Below are 14,160 nucleotides of genomic sequence, written 5' to 3'. Positions count from 1 at the left end.
AGACCTCATCAAAGATATCCTGCTCAAAGATATCATTAATACAATGAACAAACAAACTAGGTCTTCATATTTACACAAAACAAATGTGTGAAAGGACCGATTCCAGGATATATAACAACAACTCAGTAAAAAATCAGCAGAAGATTTTAACAGATACCTCACAAAGGAAACACATTCAGCAGCATAAGCATGGGTGCCTCATGTCATTAGTCATTAGGAAACACAAATTAAAACCTTAATATCATTTCATACCCACAGAGTTATACTAAAATTAAAAGGTTGGGGGCCAGGGTTAGACTATCTAGAGGAGTCACAAAGATGAAGATTCATTGGGGGCTGGGGATTTAGCTCAGCGGCATAAGCACCTGCCTTGCAAGCAGGCAGTCGTGAGTTCAATCCCTGGTACCGATAAAAAGGAAAAAGACCAAAAAAAAAAAAAAAAAAAAAAGATGAAGACTCACATTACTTGACTTCAAGACAGTAAAAAGCTATAGTCATCGACACAGTGCAGCACCAGCATTAGGTACCAGTAAAACCAGAACGGCTGCCTCTGGGAGGCACGGGGAGGATTTCTTGAGAAGAGGTGTGGGTTAGGGGCAGAGCAGCTGCACAGCATGTACCAGGCCCCAGCACAAATGCACACATACACAGCCCTGAAAAACGAAAGGACTGGCAAAATCATTTGTTTTTGAGGATACACAACAATCCAGGGCTCAGCCATTACTGGCGGGGGTACAAATGATACAGACATTTGGAAAACTGGCTGATGGTTTCCTTAAAACTAAACAAACCTAGCCGGGCATGGTGGCTCGTGCCTGTAATCCCAGCACTCGGGAGGCTGAGACAGGAGGATCGTTACGAGTTTGAGACCAGCCTGGGCTACAAAGTGAGCTCAAGGTCAGCCTGAACTGCATAGCGAGACCTTGTTTCAAAAAGACAACAACAACAAAAACCTAGCAGTAACTAGCAAATCTAGTTACTACCCAGAGAAATAGATATGTATATTCACAAAGACTTGTATAAGAATATTTTGTGAAGTTTTACACATAGTCACACACTGGAAATAGCGCTGGTATCCATTAATGAAGAAATGGATAGACAGACTGGTTGATGCTTCTGATGGAGTATTATTTGGTACTAAAAAGCTAGCAAGTACTAAACACCTAATAACACTGATGAAATCTTAAAATACTGTGCTCCGTGAAGGAAGCCTTATACAAAATACTACATGCTAGATGGTTCTGTTTATGTGAAGTTCTGAAGTAGGCAAAATCCACCGATGGGGAGGAAAATATCAGCATGGCTGCCTCTGGAAGGTACAAGTGAGCATTTCTTGAGAAGGGCAGAAGGCAACTTTCTGGGATAATGATGATGTTCTACATATTAATAGGGCTTTGCTCCATACGTACATGCATTAGTCAAAGTTACTTCATGGTATAATTAAGATCTGTGTATTTCACTATACATAAATTACGTCAAAAGAAAAACACCCAACAATGAACACAGGTAATCCATGAAAAAGTATGTACTTGGAGAGTAGTACACTAAGCATGCACCTTACACACACACACACAAGAATGATGAATGGATAGCAAAATGAACAGTCATGTGATATTGCAGAGTCTAAGTGATGGGTAAGTGGATATTCACTGGGAAATTCTTTCCAATTGTCTTTCAAATAAAATGCTGGAAGGAAAACTGGTATCATCTCCTTTATGATAACCAGGACTGTATCTTAGGTTGCCTAGCTGTTGTTAAGGACCATTTATGAAAATCAGTGCAAGACAGTGGTCCGTACATCAAGTGAGGAGCGGGGAGCCCCAGGTTCAGGAGGTTCTGAGGCCTGGGGTTCTAAGGCCCAGAGCAGCAAGCAGGACACAGTCAGTTCCAAGCCTCCCAGGTTGCTGTGCTTGCCTCACGGATTTGCAAGTCTAGAAAACGGACTTCAGACTCTGGTACCCAGCATTCCCTATCACTATAGCTTTTCTAAGACATCTAAGGACAACTAGAGGATTTAAAGGCATGGGTGAAGGGGAAAAGGAGGAACGGAAATGAATTAAAAATTCCAAGGGAGATTGTGTGACTCACTCACTTCTTGATGGGCAACTACCCTTTTAAATTGCATCTTGTGAAAACAGCCAAGGAGCATTAAAGACTGAATGCGGACCTGCTTCTGGGCAGAGCTGATTAAAAAGTAATAAAACTCCTTTAAAAGGTTGCTCTGAGTTATTTGGCAATATCTGCATCCTGGTGAATGGGTGACTCATACTCCACCATGGTCTTTGCATCTCCTGAGCTATGACTCTTAGGGATGACAGACACCAGTAACTGTCGCTCCCCGGAGACTGAGCTGATAGTGAAGAGAGATTGGCGCTGTGCTCAACGCGGTGAGCCTGCAAAGACCGTAACTGGCTTTGCCCTTGAGCGGATCTCGTTTACCCAGCTTTCTGGTTTTCCCACCTGCAAGGACACAATGTGCTGCCTGACACAAGTAACCAGGCTTGCCTCGCTGGAGTTTTTCTTGACCCTAATACCTGATCTTTTAAGCAAGAGGCAGACGGTTAGCAGGGGCACCAGCGCTAACGGCGAGGCCTGATCCTGGCTTCCATAGACTTTTACCCCTAAACACTGTCGACTCGTGTGCCTCAATACATAATTTTCAGCCTAGTTTAAAGTCTTTAAAAAGCACCCTTTAAAAGTAATGAAAGATAACTATAGCTGTGTGGTGAGCACAAACATCTAATAACCAGTAGCAAAATAAACCGGAATCTCCTCACTTTACGTCTGAGGGAGGCCAAACACAGTGGGAAAATTGGCCAAGTTTCACCAAAACCCTCTACACAATTTAATTCAGAGAACAGCAAGGTTGAATCCAAACATCTTGAAAAGGATGTAATGTGCCAAAAATAATGTTGTCCTGGACTGCTTGTTATCACAGTGATGCTAATATTTGCAAATAATTATTTGTGTCTAGTTCTCTAGTCCATGTCAGACTGCTTGTTCAAATAACACCAAGTTCCCTCCAAACAACTACCAGCTCTGCTATAGGAAGTCGGCAGCAACAAAATTCACCTCGACAAAGCAGGCAAGAGTTCACAAACTGGCTTTTTTTCACACTGCCTCATAAAAATACAGCGACAAGGAGAATAGAGTGAAACGCACAGTGTGGACTGGCAGGGCTCTGTGCAGCATTAAGGATGGTTTTATGGGTCCCGGATTGCACTTTTATTATTTCCTGAGAGCCATTCATGAGATTTGTTGCAGTGAAGACTCAAGCCATATATAAATTTTTATCTGAAACTTAAAAGTGTTTGTTGCCCTCTTGAGGTAAGTTCAAGAATAGAAACAAAACAACCGGGCTTTGCCTTCTCTATTACTGAAAGAGGCTTTTTTCTCCCCTGCTTTCTTGGAGACACCCTTGGTGAACTGAAGTTGGCTAATTTTAAGGGCACTGGCACATTTCTACACAAAGCTTCACGTCATGGAGAAAGTAAATTGTTACAGTTGCAGACAATGAAATGGCACACAGAAACTCATCATGCTGAACTGGGCTGGGACCACCTGCTTTGCAGAACCCAGGTGGGGACCACGTATGTAAGTTATTTATAGCCCAATTCCACCTAACAGAGAAGACCTCAGCAAAAGAAACCTGCACCAAGACAGGAAGACACGGAAACAGGAGCTTGGAAAGAAAACCAGAATGGTCTTTGAAGACCACCCTGCTAGGAAGTTTCCGAGCTGCCTGGCTCTCAGCTGTGACCCTCTGAGGCACTGCTGCCACCCTGAAGTCTTGTGCTTTGGACTAATTTAGTTTCCTTAACTGCATTTTATCAAGGCTGTCATGCGATTTTTCGGTATCAAGAGGAACGAGTTGGATGACAACATTACTCTAAGTTTGAAGACTTCAGCGTTTCACTAAGCATGAGTCACACTTGTGAATGATCAAGGTTTGGAATGAGTGGTGAGAACAGTTTCCGGCTCCTCCTGCTCCAGACGCTGTGGTGGGAGCTGAGCCCACTGAGAAGTCTGGCTTCAGAGACACAGCTTCACTGTCACAAATCCCCGAGTCAGGCAAAGACAGGCAAGCTGCTCGCCGTGACACACATTCTCCCAGTGGCGGCTCTTTACACAGGCCCCGAGAGCCACTGCTGTACTTCTATTCAAATTTGTGAAAAAGCCTCTCTGTTCTTTTCATGTTTTACAGAGTCAAAGGAGACCAAGGGGAAGCAGATATGGCACACAAAGATGTCGCTCTGCCCAATTTCAGAAGGCCACCTCACCACCATCAGTCACTGTCAATATTTCACCTGCAGGACAATCACTCACTCAAAATCTGTTCACATCTACTTAAGCCTACTGCGTGCTATGAACTGCTTTAATTACAGGGTAATAAAGCCAGCTGTGGTCCACTCAAAATCTGGTCCTACTTACCACCACACCATAACTGTGATTGGGGCACAGTGTGAAAACCTCAGCGTCAGCTGGACGATGTTCCCCTTTTTTCTTATAATTGAGGAGCCAGAGATAAGCCTGAAGGTGACAGCAACAGCAGAAAACAGAGACCACATTCCTGGTAGTAGTTTTAAGTTCTAGTGATGTACACACAGGTGTACTAGTACAGACGTATACACACACACCCACACACACACAGTACATGCAGCACAATTTTACACACAGCAGCTTCTGGCATGGGAGCAGATATCAGGCTCTGGAAGCAAAGCAGCCTGCGGTCTCTTTCTTGGTTTCTGTTTGCAGCACTGGAGCTTGAACCTGGGGCCTTGTGCACATGAGGCAAACACGCTACCACTGAGTTACACTCCCAGCCCTTGCCTGGGCTTTCTGCCTTCACTCTGCCACCAACTCCCACAGTAGCTTTGGACAAGTTACTTTATCGCTCCGTGACTCAGTTTCTTCATCTGTAAAATAGACATAATCTGAAGACTCAATGGTTTACTGTGAGTATGAAGTGAATCAAGCACCTGTTACAATCCTGGCACTGTAGACAGAGCAAATGTAAATATACTCCTTTTCTCCTGTTCCCATACCCCTGTCTCCTCAACTCTCCGGCCTCCGGTCAGTATGGTTCTACTGTGTCCTCCCTCCTGCACACACACACACACACACACTCGTGGACACACAAATGATGACATCATAGTATAAGAATTGCTCTATGCGGTGCTTTTTCACTTCAAATGCCCTTGAGACTGAGACTTTCCCTTAGGCGATCTCATCCATGCACATGGCCGCAAACAGCACCCCTAAGCTGGTCACCCCATTTTTTAGTGCTAGTCCAGGCTTCTGTAGTGATAGGCCACCCAACGCTGCCACTTGAACACGTTGCAGGCATTTTGAACCTAACACACACAGAGAAAACCTCTTGGCTTTCCTCACCCACCCCTGCTCATCCCTCAGCCTCGTGCACCTTGGCATACTGTGCTACCTTCTCACCAAAGCCTTCAGCCCAAACCCGTGTGTCGTTTTGGACACCTTCCTTCTACCTCCGACCTCTTCCTCATCACCTGCCACCACCCTTAACTGAGATAGTCAAAGGTCCTATAGGCTTCCCCTTTCACTCCTGAACCCCGTAAACTGCTGGCCAACAGCAGCCACCACAACCTTACTCACTCACTAGAACATGGCACCCTGCTGTTACAGCCGTCCATGCTCCTGCTACATTTCAGAAAACCCACACGGCTTCATCTCCTCACAGCTGTGTATAATCTGGCCCTTAGCCAATCTCATCTCAGGGCATTTGCCCTCTTGTCCACTGGGGTCTCTTCTAAAATTTAAAGAGTTTCGCATTTACTAAGCATCCTGCACCCCGATCCAGCCACTGCTCCTCAAGCTGCTTCCCGCGCTGGGGCCTCCGTCTCACCCCCTCGGCTGGGGTCTGACTGACTCCCCTTTATCCACCAGGTCCTGTCCTGTCTAGCGCAGTGGTGCGTTTCCATGGCAGCACTCACTCTCATGTTGAGCTGGCGGAATAGAAACACCGTGAGGACAAGAGCAATGTTTATCTTAATCACCACGTGGCTCCCGGGGCCTAAAACAGAGACCTAATAGCCTCTGCGGAAGCATCTGGTAAAATGATACTAACCACAGCAGCAAACAAGGGGCTACCCAAGTAGTCTCATAGAATCCAAAAACAAAACTATTTTAATACTTCTTAAATTACTGAATGTTAGATGAAACCTTGTACTTTTCCTTCTAAACTCTGCCACACAGAGTATCAGAAGAAATCATAATTCTCTTATTTTTTTATTAGAATTCAGAAAGAGTAGATGAATCCATTGTAGTTCCAATGTTTGCCCCTTCCACACTCCATGTTGACATTTAGTGGCCAATGAAGTAAAATCAAGAGGCAGGACCTTTGACAGATGGTTAGGGCATGAGGTCTTAGCCCTCATGGGCGGGATAACACAGTTACAAGAGAGGGTATCAGGCTCCTCTTTGTTACTTGTCTTCCTGGTATAACACAGCAAGAAGGTCTCTGCCAGATGCTAATACCCTGGTTACAGCAGCACAGAACAGACTGAGTCCATTCATAAACAGGAATTATGTAATTGTTACAACAGTCACTAATAAATCACGTTTTAAAAATAATAAATAGGTTTTAAAATAGGCTTTAAAAATAGTTATTTATTTTGTTGATTTTATAGTATTTCTGAGAAATAGTATCCAGCTCGACTGAAACTAGTCCTAGTTTGGATCAGCTTAAGCCTGAAAAAAACCTTTTACAGACTATACTTTGTGTACATCTCTATTTTAAAATACTAGCTTGTCTTACTTTTCTTGTTACTGACACAAAATACCTGAGACCCACAGTTAAAGGGGGAAAGGTTTACTTAGCTCAGTCGGTCCATAATCAGCTGGCTCCGAGGCAAAGTGGCACATGAAAGATGGGCAACAGTTCATGGTAGAAGACAGCAAAAACAACAAAGAGAGAGAAAGCAAGCCTTTTTCTGTCCCTTGTATAGTATCCAGTCTACTGAATTAGTGGTGCCAATCCAATCACCCATCCTTAATTCCCGTACCGTACTACCAATCCATCACTCTAGATTCAGCCATCTCTGACAAAACTCTATGCCTGTGTGAGGCTTTAGGGGGACATCTAGACACAAACCATAGCATATGTCAATGAGTCATATTCATTTTGTTGGTTGTCAGACAGAGTTTCACTAAGCTGCCAAGGCTGGCCTCAAACTTTTAGTCCTTCTGCTTCAGCTCCCTGAGTAGTTGGGATTATAGGCATATCCTATTATGCATGGCTAGTCTTTTCATTCATTTATTCATGTTTTAAAAGGATTATTTCAAGGAAAGTGATCCGATTCCCACAAAACAGGGGAGGGTACAAGAAAGAAGCATGTCAATATAGAACAGAGGAATAGAGAACAGAAGCATTCTTAAAAACATATTTCTAAAAGGATAACCTGGTAACCATGCTGGAGAGTGAGATAAAATAATAATTTCTTACTTGACTGCTTCGTAAATATTGTTGGAAGTATGTCCTGATAAGGCATCATGTAAATTTCGAATAAAATAATCCCTATATTCTTCTGGAAGGGCCATAAAAGTTCCACCCATCACGATAAACTCCACTTTATCCACACTGTGACCAAGCTGCTTTAACTGAAAGAAACATAAGTTCATCAGCATTAGAAAGGTACTGGCAACTGTTCTAACAGGGCATTACAAAAGTTCTAATTTTATTTCTCAATGAGTCATTAGTACAATTTAAACATAAGAAGACATTAAACATTCAGCAAATTCTGTAGATGAAAAAAGACTAAAAGAAAAAAATTACTGCTTAAGGGAAGGAGAGAATTAAAGATGAACAAAAATACTGGCTTCAATACCTAGAATTACGTGGAAATTTAAAAACCACAAGGAATATAAACTAGAAAGCAGCAAAGAAAATATAATATCAAATGCAATATAATAAATATTTATGTATCATACATCTTAGAGTCTGTGATAAGCCTTGGGGACAAAAGAGATACATTTCTGATTATGAAACAATTATGCATGTATGATTGTACAACATAATCGGGACTGCATAGATGGAAGAAAAAAGAACACTAAATTAGAAAGAAAAATCAAGAAACCAGTTTACAATTGAAGCTGTAGTCATAGAAGACCCCTCAGGCCTGTCTTCTGGGAGAAAAAAAGCCATGAAAGTGAATGATTGATTAAAAATGAAATACTATGTCTCCTCTACTAGGCAATGTAATGGCACAAATCTTTCATTCTGTCAACTACAATAAGCCAAGACCGTAATTTTTAAAAATAGGTTATTTAAATTTCTTGCTGTACCCTTGGCCTTGAGGAAACCCCCCTAAAGCAAAGTGCAAAATTATAAACTAGTATTAATAAACTATATAAGGCTGTCCATACTAATTAAGACAGAAGGGCATCTTTTTATATTTGTTTTCTGAATAAGGCAAATAACAATTCATTATCTATCTATCTATCTATCTATGCTTCAACACTATAAGAACATTCTGCTTCTATATCTATGATTGCTTCTAGGGAGCATACATCAAAATCATTGTGATGGCATTTTCAAAACAATCCTGCCAGAACACTGGAGGTGAGGATTTGCGCATGTCACAGAAGTGATTCAATGGCTTTGGTGCACTTAAAGTTAGAAAAGAATCATCACCCTATTTTAGTTTCTAAATCTCTAAAACTCAGGCTCCTTTTTAATAAATGTGAACAATTCACATTCTTCTGAAACAGTTTTGTATTTTCAATTGAGTTGATACCATAGCTTAAAAAACAACACAACCACAACAAAAACCAAGGTTGGTATAGAACACGCTTTTCCGAGCTATACACACTCCCCAGATGGGAGCCGTTCCTACCGCTAATGATCTTGTCCAAGAGCATGCTCAGATGATAGTGAAATGAAAGTTACAGCCAGGCTGATACACAGTTATATAAACGCTGAAGCAATTTACTGAGTCTATTATATTCCACTTACTATTTTAGACGGCGTATTTGCCCTGCCATATGTTACTATAGTGATTACAAATCAGCTTACATATTTAAAACTGGACAAGTTTAAAACAAAGTTGTAAACAAAGAAAATCTGTATCCATATTTAGATTTCTAGAAGAGCAGAGGGTCATTTGCACAATACTTGTTTTTAATCAGTTAAGTAGAGATCTTAATTTATATGCAATAAAATACATTACTGATAAATGGATAAAGGGTGAGTTCTGGTAAATGTTTAGTTAAATCGTGTAACCATCACCAAAGTCATGATACAGGACAGTTCCATAAGCTCTTGAGGTTCCTCACATCACTTTACAATCAATTCCTATCCGGCAAACCAGTCCCAACACCTCTTCATTCAGCTTATGAAACCTAAAATTCAATCCACTCACTGTCTTCTAAGAACTGTCACATACTTCGTTCCATAAATTTCATACCATATGACTCTCCATAGAACAGAACCCTCATAAAAATCATAATCTATAAAGAAAGTCGTGTTTTGGCCCATGCTAGACACCGCAAAATATAGTCTCCCCCAACCCTGAACAAGTATGAACAACTCAGAAAAGAGAAATACACTCTTACTTTTTATTTCATAATAAAACAATAATACTTTCTTAAGTCTAAAAATCTAATTGAAAATATGCTACTTCAGGGGCATGAGGCAAGGCAATAAAGGGATGGATACAATCAAAGTATGTTACATACATGTAAGAAAACACTACAGTGAAACCCAGTATCTTGTTAAATCAATATGCACTAAAAATTTAAAAAATGTAATGCTTTTTCAAAATTTACCTGTTCTATCCGGTGTCTCGTCTGTAGATAAGGGTCATATCTAGCACGAATAGCTCGCATGGAGGTTGGCTAAGAAAAAAAGAAAAAATACTCTGTTAACGCTCATCAACTGAAAAAGTAGTTCTGAAAAGACTTATCAGAAATAAAATTCTCTCTGGTTTTGAATACTAAAAATTTTTCTTGCAGTGCATCTGCCATTCTCGGTCTAAGCAGGGTTCAAAATACTGTCTTGTGCCAGTCCCACCTGACTGCCGGCAGGGCCTCAAAATGGAGGGTGACTCTTGGGATCTCATCAGTTTTCATGTAAATGCTTATGAAACTCCCGGGGCCTATAAAGTGTTCTACACAGATGTGCACGCACATGCACAAAGATTTATGGGGCAAAATGACCTGTAAACAAGGTTCTTGAGCACACACGGTTTGTAAAGACTTGATAGCCCTGATGCCACTGTCTTGCGGTGGAATACTACACAGCCATGAATCGGTGCGCTGGCAGACAGTGTTCTTGAGACACGCTGCGGGGTGCAAAGGCAAGGAGCAGAACACTGCTTCCACACACTACTTCATATGTGTAAGAAGGGAGGGAAAAGAGTATGTCTGTGCTTTTTGATCCACAAAATATCATAGAAGGATGTGAAGGAAAGAGGTAACCCTGATTACTGCCCACTGAGAGGAGGAGCAGAAAAAGGGGGCCAGCAGATAGAAATAAAGGGGATCTTTTCACTGAATGATTTCTTCTGTATTTTTAAAAATCTGAACCACAGAAAATCGGGATCGGGGATGAAAGCAATTTACAAGAAGGAAGGGTCGCTGGATTAGCCAGCATGTGGCCTTTTTTGCGGAGGGTGACTCCTTCCAGTGTGGGTGACTGCCCTCTGCTTTCACCTTGACCCCACCCTATCTGTTCACTCCTTTTTGCCACATGGCCACTGAAATGGTCTTTTAAAAACCTCAGCTGGACTGTACAACAGCCCTGCTTTAAACCTGATGCTTCTCCTGACACGGCTAAGACTCCGCACCCTGGCTTGCAGAGCCCAGCTGCTATGCAGCCTCCCTGCCTGCCTGCCTCCCTTCCCCGAGCTGCAGAGCACCCCCAGCCCCACCCCACCACGGCCCTTGCTCCTAGCTGTTGTCTGTGCACCTTCCTGCTGTCCTTTCAGGCCTGCCCTGAGAATGCCTTCCTAATGCTCACAGCGCGGCCTCACTCCACCACACTGCGCTGCCAGCATCTGTTAGCATCTGATGCTGTTCTTGATTGTTTATTGCCTGTCTTCTGCAGTCAGAAAGGAAATTCCACTTTCTGCTGGAAGAGGCAGAGATACAGCAGCAAGAGAGCACGGCTGCCATGTGCTGGCAGTGTCTCTGTGCCAGCCTCCTATGGCCCAGCGTCCTCGCCTGTGTAAGCGGTAAAGACACATTGCTTATCTCCCAAATACTGCTGTGCAATTTAATGCTGCAAAGCACTCAGGACAGTGGCTAGAATTTATCAATGACAAGTGCTGACTCCAGTGTTTCTCCGGTGACTGAACAATGCCGACACAGTAAACACAAAGCAACTGTTTGGGGAATCAACAGCTTTGATAATCAGGAAAGGAAGCGAGGACTTTTTAGAAAGCTGGTGCATGTAAAGTCACACTCTGGGTAAAATACAATGCAACGCTTCATCAGGACATCCTCAAAGTGCTGTACCTCATATCCGGTGTAGGACTGCGTAGAATACTCAAAGTCTGAATCAGGTCCACCCGGGCAATAGCTGACAATGTGGTGAGAGAAGAAAATGTCAGACACAAAACTTAGTTCAAAAACTAACAGTCCCCATAAAACCCTGGAATCCAATGAGCTTCACTCCAAGCCCTAATGGAACAGCGTACCTGAGCAGTGTCTGCAAATAATGTACTTCCCACAGTAAGTAAATAAAATTACTATGTAAAGGAATACCATGACACTGATTTTCAAATTGCTGCAATCACCACTTTCCCAGAGGTCTAAACTCTTAGAGTAAATAACAGGAACCAAGTTTTCCTGTATGAACCAATAACCATGGTGTTCTAACACACCGGGGAAAATCTCTCCCATTTTAATGCTCCCACCTACTGTCATGTGTATGTGTCACTAATTCTTCCACATATCTAAAGTTGAGAAATCTAAAGCTTATTGATAAGTATAATTATTTTATTTTGTTATTCTTCTAATCCAAATTCAGTTTAAATCTTTGACACTGGAATTGAAGTAGTTAGAACATCCACATGTCACTTGTCCAGTTATCGGGGTGTCCAATCATCTAAGTTCCAAACCCGAGTATTTTTTTCTAATACTGTAATAAATCAAAATATTTACATGTTCCATTTTTAAAGTACTGAACTATCCTAATGATGGTTGCTTGTTTCAGAAAACTAACCTATACATCTATTAAATCAAAGCTTTAAACATTACCAGCACATACTGATCAAGGCATTATAGAATTTATTAAGCAAATACACACACACAAAACTTATCAAGATCACTATACTTACACACATATGTTTCCTGTAAAACTTATGTGTGGGCATCTGTGGGGTTTGCACATCACAGCAACAACAGCAATCTATAAAAGAAAGATTAACGAAAAAGCAATTATGGAAAAATTACAACAAAATTCTGCAGTGTAGTTATTCTTTGAAGGAAGAAGAGAAATGCAATCAGATGGCACCCTCAGGGCTAAATTTCTTAGGCTGGGTATAAGGCAAGCTCTCTGCAATATTAGTCATCTGTAAAATGTACATATGAATTATCCATATGAGCTTTATACATTTTATAATAAATTAAGTACAAACTAAGGAATTGATTTTTAAAGCTACAGTGCTTATTTTCTGTTTTATTGCTTTTACTAAAATAGCCTAAAAGAAAAAAATTACGTGACCTTATAAAAATTTGGTATACACCTAACCTCTGTGATTCAAATTCCTCAGGAAACACTAGATCTCAGCATTTATAGCTAGCATGGTGACACTAAGCAATGACTCATCCAGTCAGTGAAAAACAGTCTTGGAGGGTAGAACAGAGCCAAAGCTCAGTGAGGGAAGTAGATGCCTCAGAAACGAGCTGGTGACAGAAAGGTAGGCAGTGACAGTACACATAAAAGCTAATGCAATCCTGGCTTCCGCTGGAAGAAAGGAAATTGTAAAAACCAAAAGGGAAAGAAGTAGAATGACGCTGGATCAAACTGGTGCTGGATAAAACTGAAAGGAACGGTGTGAACCCAGTGATCAGTGTGTGGCCAGATACAGATACAGATACAGATACAGATACAGATACAGATACAGATACAGATACAGATGATACAGATACAGATGGAAAGGCGTTACCTATGAGTGTCCTGAACATGTAGAGTCTCACAGTATGCTGTGATGTTCCTGCCAAAGACAGCCCGTCTCACCCTAATCATCAAGAAACATTTGATTAATCTAAATTGGGGGGTGTGTGAGAAAATAACTAGCCTGAAATCTTCAAAACTGCCAAGGTCCTGAAGGTAAGGACGGGACCATCCACAGTAAGGAGAAATGATGTGTAAATTCCCAGGGCTCCTCTGTTGGGTCCTGTGGACCTTACTGAAGCAGTGAAGCCTGGATGAGGGGTTGAAAACAGTCCCCAAGGTACCCACATTATGTTGTAGTTTACATGGCTGTACTGTAGTAACGTAAGAAAATGTCCTTGGGCCGGGGATTTAGCTGAGCGGCATAAGTGCCTGCCTTGTAAGCATGCAGTCATGAGTTCAATCCCCGGTACCAAAAAAAAAAAAAAGAAAATGTCCTTGATGGGCCGGGAAGATAGCTCAGTGGTGTAAGTGCCTGCCTGGCAAGCTCAAGGTCATGAGTTCCATCTCTGGTACAAAAAAAAGAAGGAGAAGGAGGAGGAGGAGGAGGAGGAGGAAAAAGAGGAGGAAGAGGAGAAGGAGGAGGAGGAGAAGAAGAAGACGACGACGATGACAACAATGTTCTTGTTGACAGGAAACACACATAGAAGCATTCAATGGCATCAGCTTTGCAGTGTACTTTCAAATTGTTTGGGGTACTTTTCTTCATTTTTTTTGATATTCGGAACTGAACTCACCACTGCGTGCTTGCTAGGCAGGCTCTATGCTCCTGAACTACATCCCCAGCCCCAGCAGTACTTTTAAATTTGCTGTAAGTTTGGAATTATTTTTCACAATAAAAATGACTAACATTTAATTTACACTGTTAGTAAGTTATTTAGAGAACCCCCCCCCAAAAATAATTTAGCCAGAAATTTCATTTAAAAGTCTGAATTAAAACCTTAAGATTTTCAAACAAATGTTTTTTATTTAAGAGAGTCACCACCATCTCACCACGGATGAGGTGAGTCCCC

The 14,160-nt window shown here is 41.7% G+C and overlaps 1 protein-coding gene across 2 annotated transcripts in view; it reads right to left on the bottom strand.

Annotated features, from left to right (window-relative positions):
• Elp3 (elongator acetyltransferase complex subunit 3) overlaps positions 1 to 14,160 on the bottom strand; it is a 72,803-nt gene that overhangs the window by 44,730 nt on the left and 13,913 nt on the right. For both annotated transcript variants that reach the window (XM_003479376.5, XM_063234924.1), the window contains exons 4-7: positions 12,309 to 12,379; positions 11,485 to 11,548; positions 9,796 to 9,864; positions 7,475 to 7,629 (exon numbers count right to left, since the gene is read on the bottom strand). In XM_003479376.5, coding sequence (XP_003479424.1) covers positions 7,475 to 7,629; positions 9,796 to 9,864; positions 11,485 to 11,548; positions 12,309 to 12,379 — 359 coding nt within the window. The remainder of the gene's footprint in view (positions 1 to 7,474; positions 7,630 to 9,795; positions 9,865 to 11,484; positions 11,549 to 12,308; positions 12,380 to 14,160) is intronic.

This window comes from Cavia porcellus, unplaced genomic scaffold (assembly GCF_034190915.1).
Source record: "Cavia porcellus strain 051 isolate PalLab524CR breed Dunkin Hartley unplaced genomic scaffold, mCavPor4.1 scaffold_24, whole genome shotgun sequence".
Classification (NCBI taxonomy): domain Eukaryota; kingdom Metazoa; phylum Chordata; class Mammalia; order Rodentia; family Caviidae; genus Cavia; species Cavia porcellus.
Note: the sequence above shows the minus strand (reverse complement) of the source record. Positions and strands in the feature narration are given on the sequence as shown.